At 36.4% G+C, this 17130-nt stretch overlaps 1 protein-coding gene across 1 annotated transcript; it reads left to right on the forward strand.

Annotated features, from left to right (window-relative positions):
* Positions 1–497: 497 nt before the first annotated feature.
* Positions 498–1478, forward strand: LOC308428217 (olfactory receptor 4K2-like; the record flags this gene model as incomplete). Its single annotated transcript, XM_080926627.1, has 1 exon — positions 498–1478. The coding sequence occupies one exon, from the start codon at positions 498–500 to the stop codon at positions 1476–1478; it is 981 nt and encodes a 326-aa protein (XP_080782753.1).
* Positions 1479–17130: the final 15652 nt, after the last annotated feature.

The following is a 17130-nucleotide window of genomic DNA, read 5'->3' on the forward strand; positions in this document are numbered from 1 at the left end:
ACCAACCAGAAACCTCCCCACCCCCGGAGCTCCCAGAGACTAAACCACCAACCAAAGAGGGATCCATAGCTTGAGCTGCACATGTAGCAGAGGATAGCATTGTCTGGGATTAATAGGAGGGGGAAGTTATTGGTCTGTGAACACTCATTTCTCCAGTGTAAGGGAATGCTAGGGTGTTGGGGTGGGAGTGCGTGGGTGGGAGGGAGAACATCTCCATAGCAGTAGGGGGAGGAAAAACGGAGAGGGGTGAACTGAGAAAGGTGATAACATTTGAAATGTAAACACATGAAATATTCAATCTTTAAAAAACGGAAAAAAAGAAAAGAAAACAAACATCTTATGCCTAAGCACATTATTAGACTGACTCTAGGTAGCCAGTGAGTTACATATTTATTAAGTAATGTTTTAAGTTCTTCACATGTAGTTATAGAAATATTATATGTTCCCAGGACTATAATTTTTGTCTTTTATGACTACAGAGCAGAGTCTACGGATAGATGGAGAGGCTTAACAATTCCAGAGTACCGGAATTTGTGTTGCTTGGACTTACTGATTCTTCTGAGCTTCAGATATTCTTCTTTGTGGCATTTTCCATTTTTTACTTAATGACAATGCTTGGGAATTGCTTAATTCTGTTCACTGTCCTGTCCACCTCACATCTCCACTCCCCCATGTTCTTCCTTCTCAGCAACCTTTCTCTGATTGACATATGCCTCTCCTCCTTTGCAACACCAAAGATGATCATGGACTTTTTTGCTCACCATAAGACCATTTCTTTCGAGGGGTGCATTTCTCAAATCTTTCTTTTGCATCTTTTTACTGGAACTGAAATTGTTCTGCTGATTTCTATGTCTTTTGACAGGTATATTGCCATATGTAAACCTCTCTACTATTCAACAATTATGAGCCAAAAAGTATGTGTTGGACTTGTGGTAACTTCTTGGATGGTAGGCTTCCTACATACAATGAGTCAACTTATTTTTATCCTCTATTTACCGTTCTGTGGTCCAAATGTGATAGACAGTTTCTTCTGTGACCTTCCTTTGGTAATCCAACTGGCTTGTATAGATACATATGTTCTTGGTATCTTCATGGTCACAACCAGTGGTGTTATTGCCCTTATAAGTTTTCTGCTTTTGCTCATCTCCTACATTGTGGTGCTTGTCACCATTAGGGGCCACTCCTCGATTGGATCATCTAAGGCTCTTTCCACGTGCACATCACATTTCATAGTTGTACTCATGTTCTTTGGCCCATGCATTTTCATTTATGTGTGGCCTTTCACAAACTTTCTGATGGATAAAATTCTCTCTGTTTTCTACACCATTTTCACCCCCTTTCTGAATCCTCTTATCTATACCTTGAGAAATCAAGAAGTGAGAACAGCAGTGAAGAAGAAAATAAGTAATCAATATTTCTCTTTTGGGAAGATAAATCCACATTATGCAGTAAAAGGACTGAAGAGATCCAGAGAGTAAGATCAGGTTTTCCAACAGAATCAGAGATAATTAACCTATGATCTTCCTCTCTAAAAAATTGGTCTAAGTTTATGATACTAAGAAGTTAGCATTGAGAGACACAACTGCTTGTTTTAAGACTAATGCCATGTTTGCTAGTTTTTTTTTTTAAATCGTGGATCAACTTGAAGTTTATAATGTATTTTCATAGAAAAGTTATGTTGCCTTAATTTTTAACATTGATTCATTTTCTTGTATCCATGAAATCTACACATACACACACACACACACACACACACATACACACACCCACCAGGATTACATCTAGTGATATTTTATGGTGTCCATTTTAATTTAAAACCTAGATTAGGATCTTGAAACTTATTAGGCTTTATTTATTGCATTATAACATTTATTTACAAATTTGATATTATGAAATAATTATTTTACATAAAACTAAACAATGTTAATCACTGGGTCAAATTGTTTGAATTCTAATACAAACTTGCTTCTAATAGATTAATAGTTTAACAACCTACATTCTCAGTTAGTATAAAGATTACTGCTATCATGAGTGATATAGCAAATAATTAATCAATTGAGGATCTGTGTTATTTAAATCATAGAAAGTAGACTACTTAAATAGACTGGCTTTTAGAAATTAGCTATGAATAACAGACCCATTTACTCTTATTTTTTTGTATGAGAATACTATTAACCACTGAATTTATGATGCATTTTATTTTTAAAATAAAATAGTTCAAACTATTCTTAAATTTTTATAAAGTTTGCTTCAATATAATATTATTAGTGAAAAAAATGAAACTAATTTTTAAAGTTTATGGTTTATTTCTATCCAACTTGGATTCTTATCAATAATGTTAAGTAGTTTTTTTTTTTTTTAATCTAATGTGATCTATGGATGTCAGGTAGATGGTCCATTTTCTAAACTGCTGAAAAACTAAAGGCATTGAGAATTTTTCTTAACCCAAGGTTAACTCATGATAAGAAGCAAAGTACATTGACCAGCAAGGCTCACTGAGTTAGCTTCCCAACCACCATTATACCTTTTTAGCCCTTTATATCTCTGATAATTATGAAAAGTATATTGAAGTGTTTATGATAATGTTTTATGTAAAGTAGACATGTGATTACTATTTTCTTAAACTTAACTATGTGTTAATTTTAATCAATGAGCTTCTGAACAGTAGCTCTGTTCTGGAAAGCCCACTAGCAAGATCACACTTAATGCTCTAATTCTGTTCTGTTTTAAAAACTAGGGTCTGTTAAAATTGATTATAAAAGCATTTTGGTTTTCATTTATAATGTGTGATGGATTTATTTATAATTCCATAATGTGTGATGGAGCTATGCTAGAATGCCTGACATTTTCATATATTATGAGACTGCTTCTCCCTGATTTAATGGATATAAAAAATTATAAAAGCAAGTTGTCACCAGAGACTTAGAATCCTGCAAAAACATAAGCTCAGGCCTCTCGAAGCAGCAACTTCTAAAATACATTTTTAATGCGTGAAGTTAATTTTCACATAGAAGTTTATAAAAAATGTACTGTTAATATTAGGTATTAATATATACATTTAAGTTGAGAGCTAGCTTATTTTTAAGTAAATAAATACTCATTTTGTTTTTTCGGGTTAGCAAAACATATACAAATTGTTCTATTCTTCTGCAAAAAAAATCTTTATTTAAAATGTGTACTCTTACTCTAAAGTTACATTTTTTTTTTTTACTTCAGTAATTCATTGTTGACCCTCCATTGTATTGCAAGTCCTTTTGGATGCTATAGGATTATTCAAGTACAGGGTCTGTTTCCTTGTCATAGAAAGGTGTCTGTTTAGTAATTACATATGTCTGTTTTAAATTTGAATTGAAACCCCAGAATCTACTTCTAACTTTTTAAGTTTCTTACCCTTAGTTTCTTCACCTATAAGTTTGTCATAATTATGTGTAACCACTATTGATGTTGAAACTAAACAATAATATGTGTAAAGTATCTATCAGTAATTAATACTAAGTAATAATATCGTTACTTTTGCTGTTGTGTTAAAAAAGTACAAAAGTTCATGAACTGAAATGGTAGAATCTTACTTGAACTTGCCTGACATAGAACTATATTAGTTAAAATTGTTATTTTCTGTACTGTTTGATATATGCCAATTACTTTTTCCTGGGTTCATTCGTACATTTATTGTTATATTGTACAGTTTTGTTTTTTCTAAACAAGTATTATATTTTGAAACTTTAACTTAAATTGAAGTGCATCTCATAACTGTATGGAAAAGGAAATTAAGTATAATATATCTGACAGGGCAGTATCTTTACAACATCTTCTCTGTTTTCTTGTTTCTTTTCTTTTTTTCTTCCTTCCTTCCTTCCTTCCTTTCTTTCTTTCTTTCTTCCTTTCTTTCATTCTCTTTCTTTTTTTCTTTGTTTCCTGTTCTTTTCTCATATATTCTAACTGCAATTTCCATCTGCCCAGTCTCTTATTGGAACCTCTACTTTTTTTCCAAATCTCTTTCCTTCCCCAGCTTCCCTCAGAAAAGTATAGGCCTTCCAGGAACATCAACAAAATACAGTATACTAAGCTCTAACAAAACCAGGAATATAGCCTCACTCTAAAGTTAGACAAGGTAATCCAGTAGGAGAAAACATGTCTATCAAGTAGCCAAAAGACTTGGGGGTAGTACCTGCTTCACTGTTGGAATTCCTACAAGAACACCAAGCTACTCAGCCGTAACACATATGTCTAATATTGAAACTATATAAAAAACTTATGAAACTGGGCACCCACAAACTGAATAACCCAATTAGAAATGGGGATACATGCCTAAAACCGAATTCTCAGCAGAGGAGTCTATAATGGCTGATATGCTCTTCAAGAGCTGCTCAACACCCTTAGCCAGCACAGCTGTCAGAATGCCTGAGATCAAAAACACAAGTGACAGCTGGCAAGGATCCAGAGCCCAGGAACAGTCCTACACCGCTGGTAGTAGTGAAAACTTGTTCAGCAACTTTGGAAGACAATATTGCAGTTTCTAAGAAAACTAGAAATTGATCTACCTCAAGACCCAGCTGTACCTCTCCTGGGTATATGTACCTAAAGGACATTCCATATTATTACAAGGTCAAATGTCCAACTATTGTCACAGAAACTTTATTTGTACTAGGCTGAATCTAAGTGTCTCTCAGCCGATGGTTGCATAAAATAATGTACTATAATTGCACAGTGGCATATTACTCATCTGTTAAACATGATGTCATGAAATTTTCAGGCCTATAGATGGAATTAAAAAAATTATTCCTGAGTGAAATAACCTTGACTCAGAAACACAAACGTGGTGTGTACTCAAGTAGAAATAGACATTAGCTGTAAAGTAATAGACAATCATGCTATGGCCCACAGACCCCGAAAGGCTAAATAATATGGAAGACTTAAAAGAAAATTCAAACATCTTCCTGGGAATAGAAAAGAGAATAGAATTCTTTCTGTTGTTGTTATGTGTATGCATGTATGTATGTATGTACATATGTATGCATGTATGTATATATGTATGTTTGTATGTATGTATGCATCCATGTATTTATGTATGCATCCTTGTATTTATGTATCCATCCATGTATTTATGTATGCATCCATGTATGTATGTATGTATCCATGTATGTATTTTTATATTACATTCTGACTGTAGTTTCACCTGCCTCCACTCTTCCCAGTCTCTTTTCCTGACTTAACTCACCTCCCAGATCCACTCTGCTTTCTTTCCCTTCAGAGAAGAGCAAGCCTTCCAGAAATGATAAGCAAAAATAGCATAAAAGTTATAGCAAGACTAGGCACAAAGACTCCTATCAAGGCTTGATGAGCTAAGCCAGTAGGAGGAAAAGGGTCTAAATAAAAGTGGCCATAATAAAGAAGTTTCAAGTATAATCTGTGTATTTTGTCTCTGTTCACACATTTAAAGATAGTAATGTAAATGATTTAAATTTTATGAGGTATTCTTTATTTCAAATTTTAACTATGAATAAATTATCACTTGTTATCTAATAATTTTATATCAAACACACCAAAAATTTAAGTGTGGGTATGGAGAGTTTGAATTTCCAAGAGTATGAAAAAGTTGTTTAAGGAAATGGTAGAAAATACTTCATAAAATGACCTGAGGACCCATCTATACCACTCCTGGGTATATACCCTAAAGATACTCCAACATGTAATAAGGACAAATGCTTCACTATGTTCATAGCAGCCATATTTATAACAGCCCGATCTGAAAACAACTGAGATGTTCCTCAACAGAGAAATGGCTAGAGAAAAGGTGGCACATTTATAAACGGAATACTGCTCAGCTACTAAAATCAATGACTTCATGAAATTCTTAGGCAAAATGATGGATCTACAAAATATCATCTGGAGTGACATAACTCAGTCACAAAAGAGTACACAGAGTATATACTCACTGATAAGTGGATATTAGGCAAAGAGCTTAGAATATCCATGATACAACTCATGGACCACACTAAGCTTAAAAGGAAGACAACCCAAAGAATAGATGCTTTAGTCCTAGTTATAAAGGGGAACAAAATAATCAAGGAAAGTAGAGGAGGGTGGGACTTGAGAGGAGGAGAGGAGGAGGAGGGGAAAGAGGGGTGAATCGGGTATGGGAAGAGATATACAGAGGGTCAGGAAATTGAACAGATGTGTGTAGCAATGGTGAATGGGGAACTGGGAGTAGCAATGAGGAAGTCCCAGATGCCAGGAAAGCAAGAGTCTCCCAGTACCCCATTGTGATGACATTAGTTAAAATACTCCATATCCAGATGTTAGGCATGCCTCCTCCACCCCCATATTGAGGGATAGGGCCATCCAAGTATCTCCAAAATTTTAACCTAGAATTTCTACTGTCTAAAGGAAATACGGGGACAATAAATGGAACAGTGACTGAAGTGTGTCCATCCAAAAACTGACCCACCTGGGGATCCAACCCATATGAGGACACCAAACCCAGACACTATTGCTGATGTAGGAAGTGTGTGCTGACAAGAGCTTGATACAGCTGTCTCCTGAGAGGTTCTGCCAGATCCTGACCAGTACAGATGCAGATGCTCTAATTAACCATGGAACTGATCACAGGGATCTCAGTGGAGGAGTTAGGAGAAGGACTGAATGAGTTGATAGGGCCTCATCTAAAATCAATGGGAGGGGATGCCCTTGGTCCAGTGAAGGCTTGATACCCTATTGTAGAGGAATGCTAGGGTGGTGAGGCAGGAGTGCATGGGTGTGGAAGCACCTTCATAGAAGCAGGGGAAAGGAGGTTTACAAAGGGGAAACTGGAAAAGGGGATAACATTTGAAATGTAAATAAATAAATATACAATTTAAAATTTTTAAAAGTGCTTCATAAGAAAAATTCAAAGCAGAGTTTTTCTTTTTCTGAAAAGTAAGTCTCTGAATCTAGAGAATGAATATGTGTATGTATATAGCTTATTCCTGGATAACAAATTCATTTCTGAACATCAACCCACAACAGCACAGAAAGAATTTGGTAAAAGGTCCTGTACTCATATGATGTATCCAGGAAGCCATTCCTCATATGTCACTTATCCAAATACATGAGGTTATTTTTCTCTTTGACCCATTATAGAATATTTGTTGAGGACTGAAGGTGACTCAGAATTGGAAGAAGATATGTATTGGAAAGAAAATTAGATTTATAGTATAGATAGTTAACAAAAATATTCACAAATTTGTTCTATATTTTATTCTCATCCATCACCCTTTACAATTTCTAAAAGAGACCTCTAATTTTTTTTACTTTTATTTGTTTCTGTATTTTTTGTAGTTATTACTAAGTCACATAAAGAAATTTGACTATGTTATACATTTTGACCTCATACCTGTATGTGTGTACACACACACACACACTCACACACACACACACACACACACACACACACACACACACACACACACACACACATGCCCTAACCCTGTTCCCTAACACTAGAGGATAACTTACTACTACCACTTTTATATTTTTAACTACATTTTAAATAATCATTCTTATACACACAGACAACCATAACTCCTATTTCTCATTGAATAAACATTTTAACAGCAGAGAAAGGCTACCACAGAAATCCAAAGTGTTCTAAAGGCAGATAACATCTAGCCCCAGGGTGTGCCAATTTACTCTATGCATCTACAACATTACACTATACCTAAACATCAGAGAACACCTTAAACTCAAACATGTAAAGGGCGTCAGAGCCAGAGAAACAGTACTGTTTTCAAACATGACCGTGGCACTGTAGCCATGAAATTTAAATAATATTGCTGCCTAAACACTAAATAAGACCAGCATAATGACAAGACAAGTTGGCATACCAAAATGTTTTGGAAGAAATCTACAGGGCCCCAACCTAGATGAATAAACAATGACTCATGAGAGATGGAGAATCAGCCTTTTCTAAGTTTTAGTTTACTTATACAAATACAATAACAAATGATTATCATTCTTAAATTCTCTCTCTCTCTCTCTCTCTCTCTCTCTCTCTCTCTCTCTCTCTCTCTTCATATATATATATATTTTTTTTTTCCCTCACCTCTTCACCATTACTTTGCTTCCTTGTACTTTTGCCAGCTCTCTGCCTCTCCTCTCACCAAGTTCCCACTTCTAGATTTTGTTTTATTTATTTACTTTTTATGAATAAGTGGGAATGTATTCAGAATATGTGGTACATTTACACAATAGAGTACTACTCAACAGCTAAAAACAATGACTCCATGAAATTCTTAGGTTAATGTATGGAACTAGAAAATATCACCCTGAGTGAGGTAACCTAGTTACAAAAAAACACACATAGTATTTACTCACTGATAAATGAATATTAGCCCAAATGCTTGGAATATCTAAGATACAATTCACAGATCACATGAAACTTAAGAAGGAAGGCCAAGTGTGGATGTTTCAGTTTTTCTTAGAAGGGGGAACAAAATACTCATAGGAGGAAATATGGAGACAGTGTGTGGAGCAGAGACTGGAGGTAAGGTCATCTAGAGTCTGCTCTATCTGAGGATCCATTTTATAAAATCACTAAACCCAGACAATATTGTAGATGCCAAGAAGTGTATATTGACAGGAGCCTGATACAATTGTTTCCTGACAGGCTCTGCCTGAGCCTGACAAATACAGAGATGGATAGTTGCAGCCAAGCATTGAACTAAGAATGAGGTCCCCAACGAAGGATTAGAGAAAGGACTGAAGAAGCTGAAGGATTTGCAACCACATAGGAAGAACAACAATATTAACAAACCAGCCCATACATTCCCCCAGAGCTCCCAGGGACTAAGCCACCACCCAAGGTGTCTACATTGAGGGACCCATGGTTCCAGCTGCATATGTGACATAGAAAGGCCTTGTTGGACATCAATGGGAGGAGAGGTTGTTGGTCCTGTGAAGGCTGGATTTCCTAGTGTAGAGGAATGCTAGGACATGGAGGTGTGAGGGAGTTCTTGGGTAGGAGGTGGAGCAATCTCATAGAACCAGGAAAGAGGGACTGGAGAGATGGCTCAGTGGTTAAGAGCACTGAGTGTTCTTCCAAATGTTCTGAGTTCAAATCCCAGCAACCACATGGTGGCTCACAACCATCTCTAATGAGATCTGATGCTCACTTCTGGTGTGTCTGAAGACAGCTACAGTGTACCAGTATACTTACATATAATCAATAAATAAATCTAAAAAAAAAGGGGGTGGAGGGGAAGAAATCAGGGGTTTCTAAAGGGGAAAACTGGGAAAAAATATCAAATAAAATTTAAAAAAGGAGAGAGAGAGAGAGAGAGAGAGAGAGAGAGAGAGAGAGAGAGAGAGAGAGAAAGAGGCTTGAGGACTCATGGAAAGGGAGGTCTGGTGAGCATTCTCAAGTTTTTGGAAATGGGAAAGGAAGAAAGAGAGGAGGAACTGGTAGGAGGCACTGAGTGGGGGTAACAACTGGAGTGTAAATCAATTATATAACTTAAAAAAGGAGAAAAGTGTTGTAATGAAGTTAAATAAACTTAAGGGTGAGATGTAAAAAAATATGGCCTTTGCTCTTATCAATTTTTTCATGCATATATGTAAATAAATACATATTTCTAAATATACAGCACAGCCTGTACAATGTTACTTGCAAGAATGTTTTCAGGTATGATTATTTGCTGTTGGGTAACCAATTGGTGTGCTATCTTCTGGTGAAGATCATTTCTCCCATTGACAGCATTCTGCAGTTGTTCAAAAGTCCTTTGTGTGGGGTTGAAGCATTGTCAACTTACCTTTATCCACTCTAGCATGTCTGCTTTTGTCCTTGTTCAAGCAATGATGGTTCTTTTATAGATAGCTTGATGCTTTCTCTTGTTTTAGGAAATTTTTTGTCTCGCTGTTTTAAGATTTGACTATAACATTTTATATTAAAAAAAACCTTTTGTGGTCAACTATTTTAATGATTTTAGAGGCATCTTTGACCTGCATACTTGTGTCTCTTCAAAGATTTGTAAAGCTTACAACTATCATTGTGTTATTTTATTGATTGTTTGAAGATATTAGGGACAGAAAGTGTTCCCTGGCTATTTTAATGTTTGAAACTGATTTAAATAGATTCATCAAAATCAAGATAGCTATTATGGAAAAGAAAGAATGATTTGGAGAACAGAATCTGTGATTAACTACACTAATAATTCGTCCAACTGCAAGGATCTAATTTAGTCCTTCATTTATGAATAAGAAATGAATAAATCCCTTAAAGAAATATAGGAAAATGCAATCAAAGAGATAGGGGACTTTAAAGAAAAAATAAATTCCTTAAAGACATGCAGAAAAATATAATTAAACAGGCTATAGAAACAAATAAAACTGTGCAAGACCTGAAAGGGAAAATAAAAGCCATAAAAATAAAAACACAAAGTGAGGAGTTGGAAATCCTAGGGAAGTAAAGAGTAACAACAGATGCAAGCATCACCAACAGAATACCAGTGATTGAAGGGAGAATCCCAACTGTGGAACATACAATAGAAGAAATTGATATATGAGTCAAAGAAAATGTTAAATCTAAAAGAAAAAAAAAACTTGTGAAAAAAAACATTCCAGAAATCTGGGATACCATAAAAAGACCTAACCTAAAAATAATAAGAATAGATGAAGGCAAAGAGTCTCAGTTCCAATGCCCGGAAAAAAATTCAACAAAATCATAAAAGAAAACTTTCCCAACCGAAAGAAAGAGGTTCCAATAGACCTAAAAGAAGCTTATAGAACACCAATTAGACTGGACCAGAAAAGAAAATCCTCCTGTCATATAATAATCAAAAATACAAAATCTACAGAATGAAGAAAGAATATTAAAATGGCCAGGTAACATACAAAAGCAAAATTATACTTGACTTCTCAAGAGAGACTCCAAAAGATAGAAAGGGCTTGGACAGATATTCTTGCAACCTCTAAAAAGAAGCACAGCTGTTAACCCAGAAAATGTCTTAATCACCATAGATGGAGAAAAGAAGACATTTCAAGACAAATCCAAAGTCAAACAATATTTCTCATCAAATCTAGACCTACAGAAAATACTAGAAGGAAAGCTTCCACCCAGGGATACCTACATATAAGAAAAAAAAAAACAGAAAAAACTAATTTCATATAAGCAAAAACAAGAAAAGCACACACACACACACACACACACACACACACACACACACACACACAAATACACAAGCATATGGGCACAATAATACCGCCAAAATCAAAATAACAGGAAATAACAATTATTGGCCATAAATATCTCTCAACATCAATGAACTCAATTTCCCATTACAAAAGACACCAGCTAACAGAATGGATTAAAAAATAGGACCCATCATTCTGCTGCAAACAAGAAACACACATCAAAAGTAAATTTAGACATTACCTCAGAGTAAAAGGCTAGAAAAAATTTTCCAAGAAACTGATCCAAAAAGTAAGCTGGAGTAGCCACTCAAATATCTAATAAAATAATTTTCATTCAAAATTAATAAAAAGAGACAGAAAGGGACACTTCATCTGCATCAAACAAAAAAATATCTACCATGATAATATTTCAATTCTGAACTTCTATGCCCCAAACACAAGAGCACCTACATTTGTAAAAGAAACATTGCTAAATCTTAAATTACACATCAAATCATACACAGTAATAGCGGGAGACTTCAACACCCCACTCTCACCAAATGCTAGGGTATCTAGATGAAAACTAAATAAAGAAATAACGGAGAAAACAGATATTATGAATCAAATAAGCCTAAGAGACAGCTATAGAATATTTCACTCAAACACAAAAGAATACCTTCTTTTCATCAACTCATTGATTTCTTCTCCAAAACCAAGCATATAGTTGGTCACAAAGCAAGTCTCTACAGACACAGAAAATTGAAATAAAGCCTTATATTTTAAGAGCTCACCATGGATTATTTCTGGATTTCAGCAACAACAGAAACACTGGAAAACATACACACTCATGGAAATTGAACAACTCTCTACTTAATGATCTCTAGGTCAGGAAAGATGTAAAAAAAAAAAGTAAAGAATTTCTAGGATTCAATGAAAATGAGGGTACAATATACCTGAACTTATTGGACAAAAAAACCCAAAAAACCAAAACAAGGAAACAAGCAAGCAAGCAAGCAAGCAAACAAACAAAAAACAGTGCTAAGAGGAAAGTTCAGAGTAATAAGTGCTTCCAAAGAGAAATTAGAATATTTTCATAGAAGCAACTGAAAATAGGCTTGAAAGTACTAGTAAAAAAGAAACAAACACACCAAAAAAGAGTAGAAGGTAAAAATACTTATTAAAACCAGGGCTGAAATCAATCAGTAAAAAACAAAAAAGAGTACAAAGACTTAATGAAACTAAAACATGTTTCTTTGAGAAAAGCAACAAGACAGACAACCCTTAGCCAACTAGTAGTAAAAAAGGTGACATTACACCAGACACTGAGAACATTCAAATAATTTGGTCTTACTTAAAAAAAAAAATGTGTTCCACCCAATTGGAAAACATTAACAAAATTGACTATTTTCTACACAGATATGACTCAAAAGTTAAATCAAGATCAGGCAAACTATTTAAATAGTTTCATAACCTGTAAAGAAATTGGTCACATTTTTAAAAACAATCTCTCAACCAAAAGAGGAGGAGAGGAGGACCAGATGTTTTAGTGAGAAATTATATCATCAACAAATCACCCAGGACAGTTGCCATCCTAATATTCAATAAATAGACTTTCAACCAAAAGTTATCAAGCATGATGAAGAAAGACACTCACATTCATCAAAAGAAAAATCCACCAAGAGGAAGTCTCAATTCTGAACATCTCTGCCCCAAATTCAAGGGCACCTACATTCATAAAAGAAACGTTACTTAGCTCAAAACACAATGAACCCCACACTACAATAGCAGGAGACTTCAACACCCTACTGCCGCCAATAGACAGGTCATTGAAACAGAAGCTAAATGGAAGCACAGTGAAACTAATTGTGGTTATGAACCAAATGGATTTAATAGACATCTACAGAACATTTTACCATAAAACAAAAGAATATATCTTCTTCTCAGCCCCCCCATGGTATCTTCTTCAAAATCAACCATATAGTTGATCACAATACAACCTTCAACCCATACAAGAAGATTGAAATATTCCCATGTACTCTATCATACCACCGTGGCCTAAGGCTGGTGTTCAATAACAGCAAAAACAATGGAATGCTCACATACACTTTGAAACTGAACAAATTTCTACTCAATGATAATTTGGTCAAGGAAGAAACAAAGAAAGAAATTAAAGATTTCCTAGAGTAAAATGAAAATGTGACACATCCTATCCAAATTTATGGGACACAATGAGAGCAGTGCTAAGAGGATAATTCATAGCACTAAGTGCCCTGGTAAAGAAACTGGAGAGGCTTTACACTAGCAACCTAACAGCACACCTGAGAGCTCTAGAACAAAAAGAAGCAAACTCACCCAAGAAGAGTTTAAGGCAGGAAATAGTCAAACTCGGGGTTGAAATCAACCAAATAGAAACAAAGAGAATAGTACAAGAATTAACAAAAAGAAAAGGAAAAGCTGGTTCCTTGAGAGAATCAACAGAACAGATGAACTCCTAGCCAAAGTAACTAAAGACCCATGGGTAGTGTACGAATTCACAAAACCAGAAATGAAAAGAGACAGGACAACAAAAAAGGAAGAAAGGACTTAACGGGTAGGATCCTACATGAAATGCCCTACATTGGGGAGAGAGAATCTATAGAGTCAACCTCCTGCAGAAAAACAGGGCACCAAGTGAGGATGAGGTTGCTATCCCAAAGTCACACTCTTTTCTATAATTGCTCCTCTCCGAAAGAACTGCAGAGATGGAAATGTAGAAGACCCTGAGGAAAAAAGATTCATGGAACAGGTCCAAAGGAGATACAGCTTAAAAAGAGGCCCCAAGGCCTGATATTATTACTGAAACTATAGAGTGCTCACAAAATGGGACCTATCATGACTGCCCTCTAAAAGACCCAATAAGTAGCTGAAAGAGTCAGATGTAGATATTTACACCCAACCAATCAACTGAAGCTTTGACCTCAATATTTGAATTAAGAAAAGGCTAGAGAAAGCTGAGGAAGAAGGTGACCCTGTGAGAGGACCAGCCATCACAATTAATCTGGACCCCTGAGATCTCTCAGACACTGACACACCAATCAGGCAGCATACACCAGCTGATATGATACACCAGTTGATACCCTCAACACATATACAGCAGAAGAGTCTTTGGTCTGGGTTCAGTCAGAGAAGATGCAGCTAACCCTCAAGAGACTGGAGGCCCCAGGGAGTTTAAAGGTCTGTCAGAGTAGATGGGGTGGGAACATTCTCTTGTCAACAGGGGTGAGTGGTGCTAGGAGAAGCTCTGGGATGTGGAACAATCAGAAGTTGACCAAGAGGGGAATAAAATCTGGAGTATAAAAATTTTAAAAATTAAAATTAGCCAAAGAGGGGATGCTTCAGTCCTTCTTCAAATGTGTAACAAAATATCCACAGGAAGAAATACAGAGACAAAGTTTGGAGCAGAGACTGAAGAAAAGGCCATCCACAGACTGCTCTACCTGGGGATCCATTCCATATATTGTTATCAAACCCAGACAATATTGTAGATGCCAAGAATTGCTTGCTGACAGGTGCCTGATATAGCTGTTTCCTGAAATGCTCTGACAGAGGCTGAGAAAACAGAGCTGGATGTTCTCAACCAACCATTGGACTGAGAATTGCGTTTCAAATGGAGGAGTTAGAAAAAGGACTGAAGGAGATGAAGGGGTTAGCAACCCCAAAGGAAGAACAACAACATCAACCAACCAGATCCCCCAAGACCTCCAAGAGACTAAACCATTAAGCAAAGACTATACATGGAGAGACCTACGGCTCCAGAAACATATGTGGCAAAGAATGGCCTTATCAGGCGTCAAGGAGAGGAGAGGTCCTTGGCCCTGTGAAGGCTAAATACCCCAGTGAAATGGAATGCCAGGGTGGGGAGATGGCAGGGAGTGGGTAGGTGGGGGAACACTCTCATAGATGCAGGAAAATGGGGGTGGGATAGGGGGATTCCAGAGGGGAAACCAGGAAAGGAAATAACATTTGTAATGTAAGGAAAGAAAATATCTCATTAAAAAATATGTACAGCAAAAAACAAACAAACAAACAAACAAAAATAACCCCTTCATTTTCACCTATAATAGTTTCATTTTTGAAGTAGTTTTGTTTTTGTTTGTTTGTTTGTTTAGTTGTGTTTGTAAGATATGATTACTCTGCATTTCCCTGACTGTCCTGGAATTCACTCTATAGACCAGACTGGACTGCAACTCAGAGATCCTCCTGCATGTAGCCCCCGAGGTCCAGAATTATAGGCAAATGCCACCAGTACCTGCCTCTAAGTATTTTTCACTTACAATTTTGTAGTCTTTATCTTTTTTCATAAAAATATTAAAGGAGAAGGGTCATCCTGTAGGAGGACCAGCAGTATCAATTAACCTGGACCTTAGAGATCTCTCAAACACTGGATCACCTACCAGGCAGTACATGCCAGCTGATATGAAGCCCCCAACACATACACAGCAGAGAACTCTTGGGTCTGGGCACAGTCAGAGAAGATGCACCTAACTCTCAAGAGACTGAAGGCCCCAGGGAGTTTAGAGGTCTGGTGGGGTGGATTGGGTGGGGATATTGCATAGACAGGGCAGACAGGGTATGGATATGGAACAGTCAGAGGGTGTACTTAGGGGGTATAAAATCTGGAATATAAAAATAAAATAATAAATAAATAAATAAATAAATAAATAGAAAACAAATGGTCCTACATATCTAAGCATAAAGCTAAATGTATTGCTTTTAGTACATTTATATGGTGAATTACATTTATTGATTTACATATGTCAAATGAGCTTCGAGTTTCAGAGATGAAGCTAACTTGATTGTGATAATATTTAATTGTCGAACAGACGCTCAGACCATCAGCCACTAGGAACAGCAGGGAGCCAGAGACACAGGCCTAGTAAGAATGGGTTCCAACTAGCCAGGGGGCAGAGAGATCTCTACGGATCACTCACAAAGTAACCCCTGCCCGGCTTGAACCAGGAACCCAGGGACCCGGCATCCGGCCCACTGTTCACAGCAGGCAGCTTTTGGGTGCACAACAGGCACTCGGACCATCCGCCACAAGAACAGCAGAGATCCAGGGACACAAGTATAAGGGAAAGGCAAGAACCAATCACTGACAACAAGATGGCAAGAGGAAAGCCTAAGAACATACCCCAGTGAAACAAAGACAACCTGGTAACACTAGAACCCAGCTCTCCCATCACAACAAAAAGCACAATGCAAAACACTCCAGAAAAAGAAGACTCAGACCCGAAATCTTACCTCAAGATGATGATAGAAATCCTTAAACAAGAACGGGAGGAAAAGCAAAAAGAATTAGAAGCTTTTAAAGAAGAAACAAGAAAAACACTAAAAGAACTCAAAGAACTAGAAGAAAACAGAACCAAAGAGATGAAGGAACGGAAGAAGAAATTTAAAACAGAAATGGACACAATAAAGAAAACACTAAAAGAGATAACTCTAGAGGTAGAAATCCTAAAAATAAAATCAGGAGTCACAGATGCAAGAATTTCCAGCAGACTACCAGAGATGGAAGAGAGAATCTCAGGGGCTGAAGACAACACAGAAAACATAGACAAAGCAGTCAGAGAAGATGCAAAAACCAAAAAGCACCTAACCCAAAATGTCCAGGAGATCCAGGACAAAATAAGAAGACCAAACCTAAGGATAATAGAAATAGAAGAGGGCAAAGAATATCAATTAAGAGGCACAGTAAATATCTTCAACAAAATCCTGGAAGAAAACTTTCCTACCCTTAAGAATGAGATGACCACGAGCATAAAAAAAGCCTTCAGAACTCCAAATAAGTTGGACCAGAAAAGAAATTTCTCCCGACATATAATAGTCAAAACAACAAGTGTCAAAAGCAAAGAAAGAATACTAAAAGCAGTAAGGGAAAAAGGTCATATAACATATAAAGGCAGACCAATCAGAATCACACCCGTTTTCTCAACAGAGACTATG

Source organism: Micromys minutus, assembly GCF_963924665.1.
Source record: "Micromys minutus genome assembly, chromosome: 12".
NCBI lineage: Eukaryota > Metazoa > Chordata > Mammalia > Rodentia > Muridae > Micromys > Micromys minutus.